The sequence below is a fragment of the Panthera leo genome, chromosome C1, assembly GCF_018350215.1.
Source record: "Panthera leo isolate Ple1 chromosome C1, P.leo_Ple1_pat1.1, whole genome shotgun sequence".
NCBI lineage: Eukaryota > Metazoa > Chordata > Mammalia > Carnivora > Felidae > Panthera > Panthera leo.
The window spans coordinates 43,984,759-44,005,208 of NC_056686.1; the positions used below are offsets into that span (position 1 = coordinate 43,984,759).

Here is a 20,450-nt window from a genome sequence, read left to right on the forward strand (position 1 = left end):
CCATGCACGAAGGCCTTGAATGCTCTGTTCCAGAGCATACTTTATCCTGATCGTGGTGGTGTATGGAGCCACAGGGGATGTTTAGGTAAAACAGAGTAGCGTACAGATCATATGTACTATTTGATGGTGAGGCAGGAGGTAAGGGGTGGATTGTAGAGAGATTTCAGAGGCAAACTGGATAAGAATTGGTAATGTGGTGACTAACTCAGTAGTGGGGATCTAGCTGGTCTTGATGTTTCTGCTTTGGTTTGGCAGGTGAAGATTTCTTCAGATAATGATATGACTTCTCTTGGCAAGTGGTGTTTTTGTTTTTATTTTTGTTTTTTGGTGTTAAATCCCTCTTCCAATCCATAGACAATTTTTGAGCTATTCCTTTTTTCCATTATTAGCAAATTACTACCACAAATTTCTTTAAATGGGCTTCACACTTAGCATGGAGTGCGGGGCTTGAACTCACGACCCTGAGATCAAGACCAGAGCTGAGATAGAGTTGGATGCTTAAATGACTGACCTACCCAGGTGCCCATTACCACATTTCTTTAAAGGCCTGAGGTCTGCTCTCTCCCCATCTCCAAAAAAGCTAAACAAAGCAGATCTGTAAAGGAAAGCCAATCTCATGCTTCTTAGAAAATGTAAATGCTGTTGGAAATGTTTACTTTTTAAATGATTGGCATAGGCAAGAGGCTACCCAGGATAGGTTTTGGGTAATTTCAGACGTTGAACCGGGTGAGCCAAAATATATAGACCCCTCTGTCCAGATCCAAGCACATTGGGTAATGCTAATACCCCTCAGTCTGGGAGGCCGAGGCCTTGCCCACCTCTCTAACCTGCCCCACTCTGCTTGCTTTATGCCCCAACAACAGCAAATGCTCTGGTGACCTGCACCTCCTGACGTTTGCTCCCCCATGTCCCATCACTACTACCCCTTTTCTAAATTAAAGTACACATGGACACAGCATCTTCCAGGAAGCTTTTCCTGATTCCCCTTTCCTATAGAGGGCATCATGCCCTTTGGGCTAATGCTGTATCTCACAGATGCTTCTGTGATTGTCTTGCTGTCATTAATTATTTCTCTATGTCCCTTCAGGACTTGAGCATGGGATGGTTTTGTTTTTGACTATTTCGAGACAGAGAGCATGAGGCCGGGCAGGGAGAGAGAATCCCAAGCAGGCTCTGTGCTGTTAGTGCAGAGCCTGATGCCCTGAGCTGAAATCAAGAGTCAGACGCTCAGCTGACTGAGCCACCTAGGTGCCCCTTGTTTTCTAATCTCATTTCAGCACAGAGCCCAACTTACCCTGGGCACACACTTGAGTGAGTGAATGAATGAATTTGAATGAATGAAAGTTTGCTCTTATAGTCTTATTTGATGTTTAGCTACAGGCGTTCATGATGCTAGAGGACTGGTCCAAAGGTTCTGGCTAGGTTGTAAGAGGGAGAGGGTCATGCTAATTTGCCAGATATGTAAACAACCAAACGAATAAATGTGCTAAACTTGCATTTTAATGTTGACTCACACCCAAAGGTTCACCTTGAATGTTGTTGGGAAGGTACATGGATGATTAAGATTGCAATTCAATTAACCCCTCTCTTTTGTTGTGTTCACTGCAGGTACTTTGTAAAAGCCCTGATACCAGCATTTTTGGTCTGTGTAGGAGCCTCTGGTTTTTGTAAGAATTACGTCCGGGGGAAAAAGGTGCATCAGGTAAAGTGACTGAGCCAGGCCCCTGGATCTCATCCCTCACTCTCCTCTGCCTGGAATCATCTGAACCCAACACTTCATTTCTGCCACCCTGGGGACAGTCCTTCCATGCATCATGGTGGGGGAAGAGCTGCTGACTTCCCTGAACTACATCCTCTTTGCTCAGTGCCAAGTTCCAGCTGGTCTCTACTCTCCCCTGTTGATTCAAAATTGTACCTTGGTCATGGCATCCTTGGAGTCACTGTGAGCTGTGTTACCATCAGCCTCCATTCCCTGAAGGGACCATCTTACCATTACCACAGGAACTGACCTGAGCAAGTACTGACCTGTAGACACAGGCTCAGGATCTAGTGCCATGGTTCTGGACCTTAGTGGTGTTGGCAGCCTCAGAGAAGCTCTCTCTCAAACCACGCGAGTAATTTTAAGGCATTCAAGCTTAGAGACTCCGGCCTGCAGGTATTTCATGAGCAGAGAGGCTTGCTGTATGGGGACGGTAGACCCTTGGAGTGAGATGGGGTCAGGAAAGCCAGTTCCTGTTTCTGCACCTGTGAAGACCTATAAATGGGTCCAAAACCCCTAAAAAGTTGACCAGTTTTTCTAACCTGTATGGTAGGGAGAACTGTGACAGACTTGTTCCCCTTCAGTGTTCACATTTTAGGATTTTGCGCCTCTTAAAAATCTTTGCAGATGAGTCATTGTCATAGGTTGTATGTTTGTCTATAGCCATTTGCCTCCTGCTCCCTAGAGGGTAGTACGTGGCCTCACCTGCAGCCCTGTGATGTCTTGCAGTACCTACTCCACCCACCAGGGGATGCAGAGGGATGTGGGTGGACGTGTCCAGACAGAAGGTTGGTAAGTTCATGTGCTTTTCCTTCTGTCGTGAACATATTTCCCAGGTAGGGGCTCTTCCATCAGCCTGGGTACCAGAATGGCAAGACACGTGGAGCAGAGCTGAAGCAACTGGCCTGTAGAGTCGATTGTGACGTGAACTAGAAATAAATGTTGTTGTAGTAGTAAGCAGTTTGTTACTATAGCAAAGCTAAATAATACATCATTAAACTGAAACCTGCTGCTGTCCTCAAAATCGAGTAATTTGAGGTTTTGTGCCGTGTGCTTCATCATCTTTGAAGGGCAATTTTTTACAAAGAACCATGTAGCCTTCCTTCCAGGTGCAGGTGACTGCTTGTGGCTGGGAAGCAGAAGTCCAGTCTCCACCCTAAGCCTAGCTCAGGCCACACAGAGGCCATTCTCTCCCCCACTGCCTAAGTCAGCACTGTGCAAGAGGCCTAACAGCAACCCTAGCGGGCACTGCAGGCTTCTGTGGAGCAGCAACCTCCCTGTCCTGGGGTAGAACAGGCCCCCGTGTGCCACCTCACTCATCTTCACTCACAGACTGCTTTCCCTGCTCCCTTCTGGACACTCCTGAGAAACGAAGTTCCATGACTGTCATCCCCACCACCCAGCCCTTTCTTCAGGCTCCTGGTGGGCCCAGTCATCAGCCAGCTTCTGGCTGCCTTCTCTTTAGGCCCTGCCCCTCCATCCAGCTAGGGTGAGTGGGAGAAGCAGAAAAGGGAGGAAAGCGACTTAGCTTGGCAGACAGACCACAGCTAGGGTCCTGGTGGCTGCTGACTTGCTGTGCCTGGGAGGAAGGGATTGTGCTTGGAGCCTCCATCTGTAACATGAGTCACTGTACCCACCTCACAGGCTTATCTGTGCCACCTGTGTGCAGATTGGTAACATTAGACCAGTGATTCTCAGCAGGGGTGACCTGCACCCCAGGGGTACCTGCCAATGTCTAGAGACAGTTTTGGTTGTCACAACTTGGTGGGATACTGCTAAAAACATTCTACAGTACATAGGACAGCCCCCACAACAAAAGTTATCTGGCCCAAACTATCAATAATGCCGAGTTTGAGAAGCACTGCACTAAAACTTTCAGAAGGCACACTCTCAATGGGCAGAGGCCAGATGGGGATTTGTCTTAGTGCCCAGGCCTGACACACAGTGAGTGTGACACACCGAGAGCTCCATGTGCGTGAAGTGGATAAATAAACGAGTGAAGGAAATGATGAGCAAAAAAATAAAACCAGAGTCCTGTTCTGAGGCCCCATCTATACATATGCAAACATCGGCATTCCCAGGCTCAAGCCCATGTACACACCTTACACCCCCTCCAAGAAGGCTTCTGGCCTCCCCAGCCCGTGGGCTCTGCCCCTTCTGACCTCTGCCGTCCTCTTTGGTCTCCAGGGAGTGGATAGAGCACAAACTTAGGAATGGAGCATGGAGGCTAGGACTAGAGTTGGCTACGGTTAGGAGCAGGGGCCCCACTGGCCTGGCATGAGCCCCTGACCCCCTCCTCCACTCACGCAGCTGGGTCCCACGGGACATGTGGCCTGGCCCTCACCCTCTGCCTCACGGCCGCCTGTCCCTACCTGGGACTCCATCCCAGTCAGAGCTCCCTCAAAGACTCAACCATGGGACCACCTTATTTTACAGATGAAGAGGCCCAGAGGGAAGGAATGGGCAAGGCCAAGGCATCAGCATTCTTCACATCCCTGATTTGAGGCAGAGCCTTTCCCACCACCCAGGGGCACCACCTCATCACAGGACCAGGGACACAGGTGGGACCGCCAGACTTCTGTGTGGTTACCTCTGTTGATTTGGGGTGGCAGCTGGAGAACCTGGGGGTGGGGCAAGGCCCCTTTAAGCCACCCCTGAAACACTGCTGGCAGGTACACAAGGGCAGGCAGGGAATGGGGAGGAATTGTGGCTGTCAACAGCATTCTGGCGCTGTGCAAACCTGCTTTCTCTTCATTATGACAGCCACACTCTCAGGTCCCGATTTTATAAATGATATAAAATGATCCCAAGTTTATAAAGGAGGTGGGGGCACACGGTCTCACTACTAGTGACTGTCAGAGCCAGGATTTGAACCCAAGCATCTCACTCCAGAGCCCACCTGCCTCCTCTTCCTTGTTCCTTTTATTCTGTTTACAAACACTGAACCTAACTGGCACCAACCAAGGACAGGGCATCGAGGCCCAAGTGCATCAGGCAGCCTCTGCCCTCAAGATCACGCTGTTGAGTAGATGTTACAAGTCTAACCCTGGACTGGAAACTGCTCCAAGGAAGAGAAATACAGCCACAACAAGCAAGTCCTCACCCCTGCTCAGAGCCCTCAGCAGCTCCCCATTCCCTCATAAACACTCTTGGTGTGGCACTCAGTGCTCTTCAGAATCTGGCCCCAACCACTTCTGTGGCTTCCTCTTTCCAACTGCCTTAGCCCAGCCATCCTGGACACAGTTAAGCTATGGGGCAGGACAGTGCCGTGGCTTAAGTATTACCTCTGGACCCAGGCTGCCTGCCTGCCAATTCCAGCCCTGCAACACACTAGCTGGTGGCCTCAGGCACCTCCTTGGGCACTGTGCCTCAGTTTCCTCACGTGCAACACGTATAGCATAATAGCACCTACCTCACACAGGAGCTGTAAGGATTATGTGAATTATTCTATGTGATGCACATGAACAGAGCTTGCCTCAAACTAAGTGCTCAATCTGTGCCACTTATTTCTTTTATTCTCTAATCATGCCACGCTCTTAGCTTTGGACCTTTGCACATTCTGCTCCCTCTGCCTGGAGAATTCTTACTCTCACTTCTACCCTTGCCTCCACCCCCAATTGTTCCTTTTCTGTCTTTTCTAATCTTTACTCAGGCCTGGCTGCCACCTCCAGGATGCCCTCCTGGCCGCCTATCTCACATGTCCCACGGCACCTGTACTATTACCACACTTGTCACACTGCATTGTAATTGCCCACTTACTGGATAGTTCCTCCCACATCTTTGTAAACTGAGTCCGGGGCCGTGAACTGTACACTTTTGTACCGCCAGCACCTAGCACAGCACACAGCAGATACACAACAAATAGTTACTGACTGATGGCACAGAGGAAGGGGTGATAAATTCTAAACAGACTGGGGGGGAAGCCACCACACAAGATGGATATGGGCCATGAGGTTGGGGAAGGGACAGGGAAGGGTGGGGAGTGGGAGTTGGAAGGACCCCTCAAGCAATCCTGGCATATTCCAGGGGGAGTGCATAAGTGGCCTGGCTCACTAGTAACAGCTGCCATCTACTGAGCACTTAGGATATGCCAGACAGTGTTCTAGGGTGCTTCGTGTGGGCTGACTTGCTCACTCCTGACACTTCCAGGGGGCAAGTAGTTTACAGAACCATTTTACTGACAAGAAAACCGGCACAGAGAGGGTAACCTGCCCAGTGTTAGCTAGCTAGCGAGAAGTAGAGCCAGAACTTGAATTCACAACTTCCCTAAGCCCTTCAGGATACATCCGCAGCAGTAAGACTGGGCCTCTGCCTTGCAGGAGTTGGCACTAGACCCAGCAGCCCTTTGCCTGTTCACTCCAATGTTGTCACAAAGTCTTGGCATTCACTGTCCTGCAATGTCCCCAGCCTGTCTGCCTGGGCAAAAGAGTCCAGTCTCCCCAGAGCCAGACTGCCAGAGCCCACAGCTGACTCCCCACAACACCTGACACCCTGCCAGTAGGGTTCCGGTCAGCCCTCGAGCTTTCTGAGGGAGGCTGGGCAACAAATTCTTCCTTGCAAACGGCGTGTTCTCAGTCACCATTAACAAGTGCTTCCTCCTCGCTCTCCTAGCCCTACAGAGTTCTATTTAGCCAAGGGCAATTAGGCTGTTAACTATGGAAGCTCATCACCCTTCAGAGCTGCTGGCTCAACAGGAGTGAACACCGACCATCCCTGCACCAAAGCGGTGCCTGATCAGGGGGACCCTAAAGGTGCCACCCCCCTCTGTTGGCCCACGTGCACCATCCACCCACCTACTACGTGCAGAGGGCTAACTGGCCAAGTGTAAAGGCCGCTGCCACTTACCCAGCACCTGCTGTGAGCCAGGCACTGCTGTCCCTGTTTTACTGCAGAAGCACAGGAAGCACCTTGCACAGGGTCATATAGCTATCAAGTGGCCTAGGCAGTCTGACTCCACAGTCTCTAGTGTGGGTCACTATGATGTAAGTCATTATTTTAAGAGCAATACCTTGATTTTTTTCAAGTATACCCTAAGTTTGCACTAACATCAAAAAAAAGTTTCCCATTTTCCACATTATCAAACTTCTCCTAACTCTAAAACAAAGCCTTACACGCCCTTGGATGCATAACAATCCATTCTAAAAAGCATTCTGGAATCTTGGTGTAGAAATGGATGGTGGGAACTCTGTGAAGTTCTTTGTGGCACTCAGGTAGTTAAAGAAATGAGTTTCAACAGATTTCTACAAAGCATCTTTATTGATAGCCCAGCAGGTGTTTCTTCCATGAAAACAGGGTATTAATGGGGCCCTTGATTTACATTCTAAGCTTGATTTACACAATGGTTTTGTTATGCACCAGCTTTTGTCCCCAAGTATTAACTCTGCTAAATATTTCCCAGCCAGTTGCTTCTAGATCTCCCCAAGGAATGAACAATGATAATACATCCTGTACCTGTTATTTTGCCAGCATCTCCATTTCACCAGTTTATGGCAAGAAGTAACATTGGCAGGTTCAGAAAAGAGACAGTAAGGTACACAGTGTGAGAATAGTGGTCTTTTCTCTAAGGAGATGGAGTCATTCCACAGGCATCACTGAAGTCCTGCCCGTGGCACTCCCCAGGAAGGTTGTAAAGCATCAGATCAAGAAAACAAGATCCAGGTCTTGAGACAAGTTAACAGCAGAACTTGAGCTCCCAATGGTGGCATTTCCCAAGTTGTCTGGTGTGAAGGAAGTGCTTGCTGAGAGCACAGGGTTAAGCATTTCACGTAAGTAATACGCTCAGCCAACCGCAGGCCACCCTGAGAGGGGCATGGCCATGAGCACATCTTAGGGATGAAGAAGCTGAGAAGCAGAAAAGGCGAGTAATTTGTCTTAAGGTCACATCCCTGGTAAGTGCTGGATCTAGGATTATGTCTCTTCAAGGTTCTGATCTTCCCCCCGTATCATACCGCCCCTGGCTTCTTCCAAGACATGGTGGCTTAGTAATCAGGAGGACACCTAGGTGTCAGGTCAGCTTGCCCTTGAGCAAATCACTGTTCTCCCTGGATTCATCTCCCTTGGAAAACAGAGGACGGTACCTGTTTCGCAGCTACAAGGCTTCTATAGCTCAAACGGTGATCCAGCCAGACCATTCTTGATGCAACAAGATCGACTGGAGGTAGCCTAATTCAGGGGACACAGCACTCGGCCTGCAATCAGGTGTACTGCTGTCAGATGGTGTGTGACAGGTGAACGCCCAGTCTGGGCCTGCTTCCCTTCTGTGAAATGAGAGGTGGACAGGCGGGCTCCAAGTCCTCCTGTTCGAAACTTCCATGATTCTGTGTCCTCCTCAAATAACTCGAACATTTATGAAGAATTTAAAAGTTAATTGGTTCTCTCCTCCTGGACTCTGGTTTTTAAGAGTGCTTGTATTAGGCTAGCCTTACATAAACCAGTTTATGGAGCACAAATTTAAATTAAAAAAAAGGAGTGGGAGGTACAGGCTTCTAGTTGTGGAGTGAATAAGACACAGGGATGAAAGGTACGGCACAGGGAATACAGTCAGTGGTATTGTAACAGTGTTGCATGGTGACAGACGGTAGCTACACTTGTGAGCACAGCTTAATGTGTAGTTACTGAATCGCTATGCTGTTCACTTCAAACCAGTGTCACATTGTGTATCAACTGTACTTCAATAAGAAATTTAAAAAAATTAAGCACCCATTCACACAGATTCTAATTTCTCATCTATTTTAGGCTAACTGGATTAGAAAGGCATAAAGAATTCAGTTTTATTTACTGAAATCACTTTCGTCTAGGCAGAGGCCATGCAGTTATAGCAGGAATGGCATAGGTTTTGGTCAATATTCAGATTCTAGCTCTGACACTTAAAAGATGAAGCTTCAGGTTCATCATCGGTAAAAGGAGAACAGCATCCACCCTGCACAGTTTTTGGTGTGCAAATGGTATATAAAAGTGCCTCACAGCATACCGGTGCATGGCAGGCCCTTAACAAATAAATGACCAGACCATTAAAAGCAGAGTCAGTCTGACAGCGCACACAGGAAATTACTCTAAGAAATGCTCAGCTGCACAGTGGCTCAGAGATGGTGGCTGCCCATAAGTACACTGGGAACCCTGAATCGACTTCGTGCATCTATGGAGCGCATCTATGGAGCTTTCAAATGCAGGATGCCCAGGCCGTACCCCAGACTCTAACCAGAACTTTTCCGGGTGGGACCTAGGTAATTCCAAAGTGCAGCCAAGGGTAAAGTCCCCTAACTTCTAATCCAGCCTTTCTAGGTCTGCTCTCAGAATACACATCTCCTGGCCTGGGGGTCATCAGGGCTTGGCATGAATGTTAATGAGGAGACCTGATGGTGTGTGCTGGGGCGTGGGTTACTTGAGCAGTGACAGCAGCAGCAGGAACACACTGCTGGGAGCTGTTTGGCAGGTGGGACAACTGGCCAAGAAGTGTGCTACACTGGGAATCAGCCCAGGACCATGACCTTGGGGAGGTGACTGTCAACCAAGAGAGGGGGGTGCACGAACAATGAGCTGTGTGTGCTCCAAACAAGAATCAACGCTGAATGGGAGAGCGTGGGGGAGGCAGAGGGCAAAACACTTCCAGAGGTGGCGGCCCTGAGCTTGACTGTGACAGAATCTTGTTAGCTTTGGACGTGTGGAGACCATAATCTGATGAGCAGGAGAAGTGAAAGCAGGTGGCACTGCTCTGTGGCTCAAGCCTGCTCCCAGTTTCCACAGATTATGGGCAGAGACCTTAATATGCACCCCTGGTGCGGCACTAGGACCCAACTCTGGACCCAAGACAAGTTCACCATGGTACCTGAAGCCTGCTATCCCTACATTTGGGGGAGAAATGGTTTAAAACATATTCCCAGCCTTCAGAGGTGGGTTTTGTTTTGTTTTTGAGTGAACTGTAGAAATAGTAGGATAAAAAAGGAAAGAAGAGTGTCAGGTAGGAAGCTGCTGCTGTTAAAACGGCAGGCATTACCACTGTTCCAAGTTACTATGCAAGGCTCATCCCAGTAGCTTGACTTTATTCAATCAATATAACACCAACTCCACACTAAGCCACCCCAAAAGAGCCAGGTCTCTGGAGGTGGTTTTGGGCCATTAGTTAATTCTATCAATTATCTGTGTAGCTTAGACTACAGGGGATCAGAGGACCCAGATTTGCCCACCGTGAACCTCTTTGGAACCACCCAGTGACAGCTTAAGAATTTTACAGATCTAGTTCCATTTTCTCATGTCACAGATGGGGAAACTGAGGCCCCAGCAGGGAAGGGGACATGACCAAGTGGGGGAGGGCCAGTGGGACTGCTCTCTAGACCAAACACGGCAAGAGGCACCAGGAGGGGTCAGACTGCTGGAGCCAGGAGGGCCTTGTCCATGGGCCACTCGCATCCTCCACACGGGAAACTCGGCAGAGAAGGGAAGCGACTCGCCTGAGGGTCAGGATGAGCGGCTCTCTCTTGCCCCTCTGCCCCCTAACCCACAAGCCTCCACAATGGAATATAAGAGGAATGCTATGTGGCAACACTGCCAGTCCAGAGAATGGAATCACCAACTTCAAATACAAAGAGTAGGAACAAAGGACTGGATAAAAGTCGGTTTCCCTAACATGCTCCCCCTGCCACGAGCTGCCTTGTACCTGGAGAGGCCGGCCCTGGGAAGGAGTGTAGGAAAAGACCATCCGAATGAACACTAAGGCTGCGAGATGGGGTGGGGGTGGCTCGGGGGTATTCAGACGACCTGCACTTGGCTCAGAAATTCCGTGACTCCTTCTCTGGTGAGGAAGACCACCTTACCAGTGTTCTGGCACCGGACTTCAAAATGGGCAGGGTCCTCCAGGGCCCTCTTGCCGGCGATGATCACAAAGGGGTACCCAAACTTGTTGGCATCTTTCAGTCTGTTTCCAATGGTCAGATGGGTCCTGTCATCGAGCAGGACCTCACCACGAAGCTGCGGCACTGCCTCCGTGATGAGGTCGTACAGGCTGCCCGTGAGCTCGGTGGCCGCCTCCTCCCTACTGCCCTTCTTCGGGGGGATGAGGCACACGTGGTAAGGCGCGAGGAGGCTGGGCCAGCGAACAGAGTCTTCGGTGGACAGCACCTCAATGCCGGCAGCCAGTATCCGCGTCACACCCAGGCCGTAGCAGCCCATCTCGGCCAGGCACAGTTTGCCGTGGGCGTTGGTAAACTGGGCACTGAAAATGGAGGAGTACTTGGTGCCCAGGTAAAACGTGTGCCCCACCTCGATGCCTCTGCTTTCGGTCAGTGGTCCCCGGCAAGCAGGGCAGCTGGTCTGCGACGAGTGCAGCATCTCTGTGTTGGCCGAGAAGCCGCAGCCGGGACAGACCGCAAACCGGTCCTCCCCGACCTCGGCCGGCAGCTGGAACTCGTGAGACGTGGTGCCCCCGATGCTGCCCACGTCCGCCTGGACCCTGACGCACTGCAGCCCCAGCCTGTGGAACAGGCTGCTGTAGGCCCCGCACACCAGGCCGTAGGTCTCCAGGGCGGCCTCTGGGGAAGAGTCGAAGGTGTACATGTCCTTCATGTAAAACTCCCGGCCGCGAAGAAGACCAAAGCGGGGCCTGGGCTCGTCCCGAAACTTCCTTGTCACCTGGTACAGCAGGAACGGAAGCTGCTTGTAGGACAGTGTCTGCTGGGAGGCGACCAGGGCCGTGATGGCTTCCTCGTGAGTTGGTCCTAAGCAGTATTCCTTGCCGTGTCTGTCTCTAAGTCTTAGCAGCTCCTTGCCCATCAAGTCCCACCGCTTGGTGGCGCGCCAGAGCTCTGCTGGGCTGAGGCTAGGCATGTTGACCTTCTGTCCCCCGATGGCCTGCATCTCCTGGTCTATCACCCGCTCGAGCTTCTCTATGGCACGCACGGTATAAGGCAGGAGGTGGTAACAGCCGGGGCTTGCCGGGTGGATCAGACCCACCTGCAGCATCAGCCGCTGGCTCTTACAGCTCAGGTCGCCAGATCTGCCCTCAGGAGAGAGCACCTGGTCTTCCCGAAGGTTCTGGGGCTGGAACATGCGGGACAGCACCAAGCGCTTCCCTCTCTCTGGGCCACAGTGGTAAAACCTGTGAGGAACGTACCCAGAGAGCTGGTGGCCGCAGGTGGTCAGGGCGGGCAGTGCCCTGCATCTTGACAGCAGCCCTTCCATGGCACCCCGTGCGGGGAAGCACTTGTGCCTGGAGGAAAACGAGCCGTGCAGAAATAAGCGTTAACTGTGCTCCGACGCCATGACGGAGCCAGCTCGGTCTCGTCTCCCACAGACTTCTCAGCCAGCTACTGACTTTGCAGGTGCAAACCCTTTCACCTCTAATTTTCTAGCAGATTCAAGTCCTACTTCTCTTACCTCTACTGCTATTTTAAAAAAACACAATTATTTTCCCATTTATAAAAATACAACAGCATATTGTGGAGAGACACCACTGCGTGGGGAGTGCACAGCCGTGGAACCAGGCAGCCTGGATTCCAGGCAGGCTGTTGCTGACGGCACCCTGTGTAGCTCGGGACATGTGACTTAACCCCTCTGTGCTCAGTTTCTTCATCTGTACGATGGGAAAACAGTAAGACCTGTCTTGTAGGTTTCTTATGGGAATTTAGAAGAGTTATAAAAAGTTACTAGGACAGTATCTGGCACATTCTATGAGTGCAATCAATATTTACTATAGTTATAACAGAGAACTGGGAAAAAACAGAAACAAAAAAGAAAAGGAAATCAAGTCTAATCCCTCGGCCCAGAGACAACTGCTGCTGACAAGCCCTCGTCCCTTTTGCCAGCCTTGCTCTTTTGCCCACATCCCCACCCGGCTCCTGCCTTAGGTGTCTTGTGCCTCTCCCCGCCAGAGCACTCTCTGGTCAGGCCTCACGCTCACGACTCTGAGTCAACACCTGTACCCCGTCTGTCTCTCTCACACTTCAGACCTCCCTATCCAACAGTCTCCTGGAGAAGGAGCTGCATGGATACTCTAAACTCAGCACCACAGAGGGAACTCAGTATTCCGCCCCCCCCCCCCCCACCCCGCAACTGCCCTGCCGCCAAACTGCTCCCCCTTCAGTGTGGCCTATCACTCACAATGGCACCAAAAGCCACCTTTGCCCAAACTAGAAGCCTGGGTTCATCCACTCTGTCCCCTCACCAACCTTCTCGGCCTTGTCATTCCTATCTCTTCGCTTGCTGTTCAATCTGCCCCTTCTCCCCACCTCCAGAGCCTCCATCCAGGCCACCACCATCTCTCCCCTGGGCCTCCGCAGCAGCCTCTGCACTGGGCCCCCCACTTCCATGCCCCCCTTCCTCCAATCCATGCTCCATGCTGCAGCCACAGGGAACACGTCCCAGCACATACGGTAACAGTGTTTCTTTCCTAAAGCCCTCCAACAACTTCCTGCTACTCTCAGAATCAAGTGCAAGCTTTTGACCTTCTGGGCACACCTGTGAGCTGGCTGCTGGCCCCCTGGAGCTTAGCCTCCCCAATCGCCCTGTGTTCTAGCCGCACCACACCCACTCTTAAACACACTGTGCCCTTTGCGTACCAACACCTACTCATCCTCCCAGCCTCGGGATCACCATCCTGTCCTCTGGGATGCCTTCCATGTCCCACTCCCATGTCCCAAAGGCCAGCGTCTCCCACAGCAGTCCCGACTGATCACCAATCCCTCTCAGGAGTGACTGCTGTCTTCCTCCCAGGCACTCAGTTCCATGCAGCCAAGGACCAAATCTAACTGGCCCACCACTCAGCACGGAGCAGGGCTTTACCAGACGCTGTCTACTAAATGAGCACACGTGTTCCTCTACGATGTTACAAAATACTCACATTCCTGATGGCAATACAACATTCCACTGAGTAGATCAGAAACGATTCTCCTGCTATCAGGGAGCTGTCATCTTCTCTGTTATGTACAATCTACAATGAACAGAAGGCGTTTGTTTGTTTGTTGTACATTTGGGAGAGATTCTCAGGAAAGGAATTACTGAGTCAACACACAGAACTCTTTCAAGGTTCTTTTTTTTTTTTTTTTTAAATGTTTTTATTTATTTTTGAAGGAGAGAGAGAGAGACTGAGCGTGAGCAGGGGAGGAGCAGAGAGAGAGGGAGACTAGAATGTGAAGCAGGCTCCAGGCTCCGAGCTGTCAGCACAGAGCCTGACGCGGGACTTGAACTCACAAACTGTGAGATCATGACCTGAGCCGAAGTCGGGCGCTTAGCCGACTGAGCCACCCAGGCACCCCTCAGGGTTCTCGATTTATGTTGCCAAGTCCAGGGACAGCCCTACCTTTCGGCATCTCCCGTGAAGCAGAGCTGCCCTGTGGTTTGCTGACAATGGGTTGCCGGCTCCTCTTGGCTCTGGGAGCCTGGAACCCCTGGGTGGCCCCTTCCAGGTCCTAGTGGCCTCGAGTCCTCCAGCTGGTCTCCTGCCACCTCAAGCAGCCTCATCCATGTCCCCCATGCACAGTACAAATATTATCATCTCCCACATGGCCCGTGGCCTGAGACAGGTTGGCAGGCACTGCCGCAGAGCCCTAATGCAACTGAATGGAAAAGTGTGGGCTCTGGAGGCAAGTACACATGGTTCTCATCTGGTAAACCGCGAGCCAGTGGCCCACACCAGACACTCCTTCATCCTTAACTCCTCTTAAAGCAGAGGAGTCCGTCTCTGACCTCCCTCTCAAGTCCACCCTCTCCTTTCTGGCTCTTGCTGCCTCTACCCTGGGTTGGCCTCTCAAAACCTCTTGGTCCATTACGGTAGCCAGGTGGTTGTGAAACTTAAGTCGAGCATTAGAATCACCTGGAGGGCTTGTTACAACATTGACCGTGGGGCCTCAGCCCCAGACTTTCTGATTCAGCAGGCCTGGGGTGTGCGCAGAGAAACTGCCGTTCTAACAAGTTTCCAGGTGATGCTGATGCTGTTAGACCAGGGACCACACTGGGAAAAGCACAATAAACTCCAGGCGGGCAGTGACCATGTCTGTCTTATTCCAAGTTGTATCCGCAGCATCCAGCACGGTGCCTGGACACAGTGGATACTCAATAAATGTCCACCAATGACTGAACTGAGTGACTCCTGACCCCTGTCTGTCTGGTCTCCATATTACAGCTAAAAAGATAATTGATCCAATCATGCCCCGACTTATAACCCATTAATGGCTCCTCGTCATCATTTTCTTGGAATGGTACTTCCGTTTACATGAAGCCTCTTTGTATTTTGATCCCAACAAACCTCTTCCCAGCTTTTTACCCTACCACTCCCCCAACATGCCCCAGACTGCTCAGCATTCCTGGAATTGGCCAGCTTCACCCCAGCAACTCCATCATTCAAGGTTCACCTATTACAAGAAGCTTCCCAAACCCTCAGAGATGACCACTTCCTTCTCTGTGCTCCCACTGCACACAACGCTCTACAGTTTACTGGACTGGAATAATTTTCAAAGCTATTTCTGAGAAACTGCTGTGTGCCAGGCACTGGGAGTTGAGCAATATTTCAGGTCCTATTCCTCCATTAAACGAGGAGTTCGTGATGTTTTCTGCATTGTCAGGCTTCAGGGCCTAGCATCACACTGAAGAGTTAATTATGTGTACTAATCAAATATATTAGTAAATGAAAAGCTAAGTGACGGACGCAATAAAACAATTATCTGGATAGTTTAAATAAGAGCCTTAAACCCTCTGCCCTCACTCCCATCGTGTGCCTGTCCTCAGACCCCTCAGCTTACGCAGACGGGAGAATAATTATTTATCATCTCAAAATTTCAGCGTTATCTACAGACAGTACCTCTAAAGCAGTACAGTAATTAATGTATTCTGCACCTCAGACTCTAGCAAAGGGCCTCTGAGTCCTTCAGTCATTCACCAAATTTTTACAGAGGCGCGGGGCTCAATCTTTGGAGCACAGGCCTCTTTTAAGGTTAACTCACAATGGCCCCGCAATCCAATCAGGAAAGCTGGGCCTCAAGTGCTGCCGACACTGCCTGGTATATAATAGTTTTGCCATTATTATCGTTATGTCCAACTCACAGAAGAGGTGAGCTCAGAGATGTGAGGCCACCTGACAAGCGACACAGCAGAGGAGTGCAGGGGCACACCCGGCATGCTTAGGTTCCCGCCTCCAATCTCCAGTCTCCGTCTCGGACCGTGCTGCATAAAGCAGCAATGGAACCCCAGGGACAGTCCTACGTGCTGGCTCGGCCTTCACTGGCTGGGTGACCTCGGTCAAACGACTTCACTCTCCGGGCCTCACTTTCCCCATACGTAAAATGGGAAGGTTGGCTGGGCCACCCGGTGATCCCAGAGGGTCTCTCCAGGGCTGGCACTTCTAGGAACGTCAGGGCACTCACAAGACCCCAGGCAGACAAAGGAGGAAGTCCTGCCCTCATTTTACAACAGAGGAAACACTATCCCGGAGTTCAGGTGATAGCGACCCCTCCCCAAACCAAGGACGGGATGCACGTGGAAGCACGGCCACCAAGGTCCAAAAACCGAGACCCAGCCCTCTCACCGCCCGCCCCGCCCAACCTCTGTCACCCCACACTCACCAACCGAAGTCCCAGCCGAAGGCAGAACCGCGCAGAAACAACTGAAGTCCCAGCCGAGACCGCCGGCCCGACGGCCACGCCGGCCCAACGCGCCTGCGCCAGGGGCACGTCCGCCCGAAGCCCCGCCTCCTGCCTTACCTGCCAATCACAAAGCCGCTCTCACGGGGCCTGCCCCCACCCCCAACCCCCGCCCCAGACGCACGTGGAGGTTTTCCGGAAGTTTAGCCAAGGAGAAAGAGTCCGGCTCTCCTCCACATAGATTGGTTTGGGCAGCAAAGAATAAACTGCTGTTCCGGAAGTGCCCTCTAGGAGGTAGGGAGGTGTAACTCTATGATAAAAGCCTGGGTTTTGAGCTTGGTGTTCCCTCCCACTGCCAGGGGCCACCCCACTCTGAAAGGAAAGGCTAGCGAAAGTGTAACCATGACAACAGTGGGACTTGCCGTTAGGGATATACCCGAGGATTTTTACAGGCTTTCAATTTAAATACATTAAAATTTTTTAACAGAAAAAAAAAAAAAAAAACCTTTATCACAAAGCGCAAGACAGTCTTTAAGACACTAGATCAAACTTTCATTCACAAAATATTTTTTTGAGAAGCTACCATGTACCAACCACTGGGAGAAACTGGGAATAGTGAACAAAACAAATTTCCCTGCCCTCAAGGTAGCTTGCATTCCCGTGAAAAGAGTCAATAAGTCAATATGAAATTTGGAAGGGGAGCAGGCACTTAGTAACCAAAGTAGTATTTTTATGCAATTAATTAAAAAAAATAAATGCCAAAAAAAAAAATCCATGGTGAACAAAACACCGAAGTTTTTAATAAAGACTGGATCCCTCGGTATCCACCCACAGAGAAAAGAATAAACTGTGAAAAGGGAATGCGTTGGAGGAAGAGCGGTTGCGATTCAAAATAGGATGATCAAGGAAACCCTCATCTAGAAAGTGACATTTTGGCAAAGACCCGAAGTTGAGAGAGTCTTGCAGATATCTGGAGGAAGAATGTTCTAGGCACAGGGAACAAATTACATATCCTGAGGAGGGGGCTGTATATCATGGAACTCCAGCTAACTAATAACAGCTATAGTTCATTGAGCACCTAAAATGTACTAGACCCAATGCAAGACACTGGCCCCAAGAAGCCCTCAGCCCCAAGATCTGCCAGGAACGACATCATATGATCAGTGGTTTAATAGGGGCTGAAGAAAGTCCTGTGGGAGTGCAGGGGAGGAGGGCTTCATTGAGGAGGTGTGCTTTGAGCTGGGCCTGAAGAGTGAGTGGGGTTCACCAGGACAAGAATGGTGGTGGGAGTGGCCAGGCTGAGGGAGCAGGACATTCCGGCAGGGAAGCAGGAAATGATGAGCTGGTGTCAGGGAGTCACGGAATGTCATAGGGTTTCCATCTCCATCTCCCTCTTCTCCTAAAATAGTGCTTGACACACAGGTCAAAGCAGTGGTTCTCAACCTGCAGTGCACTGGACTCACCATGTGCCCCAGCCCCCCAACCCTGCAGTGCTGGGTATCACGTTCCCTGGGGTGGGCCTGAGCATCAGTTGTCCCCCTGATGATCCTAATGTACAGCCTGGGCTAGATCCGCTGGTCTAGAGGAAAGGCACTGGACACTCTGTTGGGCCATTGGCTGGACCCGCAGGCATCGGACAGTCTGTTGGGCCAGTGGAGGAAAATAAAGCGTGGGTGGACCCCACGACTGACATCTCGCCCACCCCCAGCTAGGAGGCCAGGCAGAGCTGGACTGGGCCTGAGCTCCTTTGCTCTAAGAACGTCGCTGGGCTTCTGCAGCCCAGCTCTGTATTTCAAGCTTTCCCTAAGGAGTGCAGTCCTAAAGGTTTTCCTGAGGCAATATTCCCCACGCCTCCTCTCTGGGGACAGGAGGTGAATAATCTTCAATATCGGGATCCACAGTAGCCTTATATTCCTCCCTGCTCCCATGCACGCTATTACATCCCTCCCAATCCTGGAAAAGCCAGGAATCCGGCCTCTGCACCCTGAGGTGTTAATTATTTCTCAATTAGCAGTTCCCAGGCTGTAGAGCATAGTGGTGTGGAGAGGCCTAATGACTTGCCCTGTTTATACACCCCCACATCTTCAGAGCACTTTACCAATGGTAACTAATTAATGCTCACGACCCCCTTGGGAGGCAGGCGGAGAACTGCATTTTACTGTGAGTTTGCAGCAGGCTCTGCAGCCTGGAGCCAGCCATGGTCAGAGTAGATGTGCTTCCCATTGAGAAAGTCCAGGGGTGGTGGAGGCCCAGAATCTAGCCCTATCGCCACAGCAACTTCCAGTGTGACAGTTCAATCAATCACTTGATCGGTCATTTGCTGGGTGTCCTGATTTATGGAGTTCATTCATGATTAGAACCCTGCACGTTCCCTAAAACAGAAAAAAAAAAAAAAAAACAAAACCCCACAGAAAAAAAGTCATTCATTCATTGTCATCAAAAAAAAAAAAAAAAAAAAAAAAAAAAAAGCAAAAGGACCCCATACCCCACACCTGCCTTGGTGTCCCCGCAGCTCTGGGGGCACACCATGCACTTAGAACTTTGTTTCCACTGGCCATTGGTCAGACATGCTCTTTTCCATATCCTTTTTTGTTTGTTTGTTTAATGTTTATTTATTTTTAAGTGAGGGGGGGGAGGGGCAGAGAGAGGGGGAGACACAGAATCCAAAGCAGGCTCCAGGCTCCCAGCTGTCAGCACAGAGCCTGACACGGGGCTTGAACTCAGAACTGTGAGATCATGAGTTGAGCCGAAGTTGGATGCTTATCCGACTGAGCCACCCAGGTGCCCCTGTATCCTTAACCTTAACCTTAACCAGAGGGCCTGCCCCAGCTGGGGATTAGCAAAGTGTTTTGCTTTTTGTTTGTTATTTTAATATATGAATGAATGAATGAATGGTTTGTCTCTCCCTCAGGTTGGAGTTCTCCAAGGACACACTGAGTCATTCCCTCATCCAGAGCCCATGGCCCTGGTACGGAGGGGCTCTGAGTATGTGCTGAATGAACAAGTGAAGTCAGAGTTCATAGTAGGCTCCCTGATCTCAAGTTGCTCATAATCTCTGGGAGAGGCTGCCTCTCAAAGTGAAGGTCCCAGCATCCTGTGGGGAGAAGCTGTGAAGAGGGGAGAGCAAGACCTGTGCTGCAAGGAGTGGCGAGTGGGATCAGGGAGGGCTTCTCGGAAGAGGGGACGCAGAAATGGACCTGAAAGGATAATTAGGAGTTCCCCAAGCTGACAAGGAGGGATAGAAAGATACCGTAGTCAGAGCACAAGCAAGTGACCACTGGCTGTGAGGAAGAAGGCTAAAATAGTTGGGCGGGAGCACAGAGCACACCTGGGCACCCTGGAAGCTCCAGGCTGCGAGTTTCTATTCGTCTTTGAGGCCAGTGACATTTTTTTTTTCCTGAAGAGCGATACTCCTCTCCCCAACACACACACGTCTATTTTGAGGCTTAGCCCCGGACAACTCCTCCTCTGAGAAAATCCCTGGGCATTTTGCATTCCGCTCTATAGCGTGTATTTGTTTTGAAATAGACAAGGATGACTGTCACTCCAAGAAGATGGCTGTTTCCTCTGCGGGAGACGCGGGCCAGCGGGAGGACCCGGCCTGAGGGAAATGGCCGCTGGGCTTTACACCGGGGCAGGACACAGTCAGTTGTGTTTCCTTGCCTGAGTGGGGTGTGAACTCAGACGGGGGGAAGAGAAGGTGAGGGAGGCAGGGTGGGTGACTCCTACGGGGGCCCAGACTGGGACAGTGCGTGGGACAGACTCCAGAGACCCCCTGGAGGGACAGGCCACCTGATGGATTCCTGAGCCCGCCCCGCCCCGTTAGCCCAGCCGGACCCAGACAGACTGGACAGAGGGTAGGAGGGCAGCCTTGACTTGGAATCCTGCCAGCCACTTCCAGCCACGTGCTTCTGGGGCCTTGTGCTTCTGGGCTCTTCATCAGTAACACAGGAACCGTAACATACATGTAGGGCCATTGTGAAGATGCGATGAGAGATGTAATTGAAAGCATCTGGCTCATCCCTCCATCCTTCCCAACTCAGGAGACCCCGTGGCTCCCCTCACCCACCATAGAGAACCATCATTCTGCTGCCACCTGTTCCCTTCAGAATCCCTACTCCTGCCAC

General features: G+C 50.9%; 2 protein-coding genes across 5 annotated transcripts in view; one reads left to right on the top strand and one right to left on the bottom strand.

Moving 5' to 3' along the window:
- TTC4 (tetratricopeptide repeat domain 4) overlaps nt 1-2,782 on the top strand; it is a 30,978-nt gene extending 28,196 nt beyond the window's left edge. Inside the window, exons 10-11 of one of the 2 annotated variants that reach the window (XM_042951523.1) lie at nt 1,609-1,702; nt 2,596-2,782. In XM_042951523.1, coding sequence (XP_042807457.1) covers nt 1,609-1,702; nt 2,596-2,670 — 169 coding nt within the window. In that variant the 3' untranslated portion in view covers nt 2,671-2,782. Of the gene's footprint in view, nt 1-1,608; nt 1,929-2,595 lie in introns of those variants that run through there. The other variant, XM_042951524.1, reaches the window with a different exon arrangement.
- On the bottom strand, nt 1,481-16,391 carry PARS2 (prolyl-tRNA synthetase 2, mitochondrial). 3 transcript variants are annotated; one of them, XM_042951522.1, is made up of 4 exons: nt 16,306-16,391; nt 13,590-13,679; nt 6,605-11,849; nt 1,481-2,688 (listed from the first exon to the last, which is right to left on the bottom strand). In XM_042951522.1, coding segments are annotated over exons 2-3 (1,347 nt in total). In that variant the 5' UTR covers nt 13,592-13,679; nt 16,306-16,391; the 3' UTR covers nt 1,481-2,688; nt 6,605-10,504. The 3 variants fall into 3 exon arrangements, 2 of the variants coding, with proteins under 2 accessions (XP_042807456.1, XP_042807455.1); XM_042951521.1 differs by having other exon boundaries at nt 6,605-11,960; XR_006205917.1 differs by lacking the exon at nt 6,605-11,849.
- Between the last annotated feature and the right edge of the window lie 4,059 nt (nt 16,392-20,450).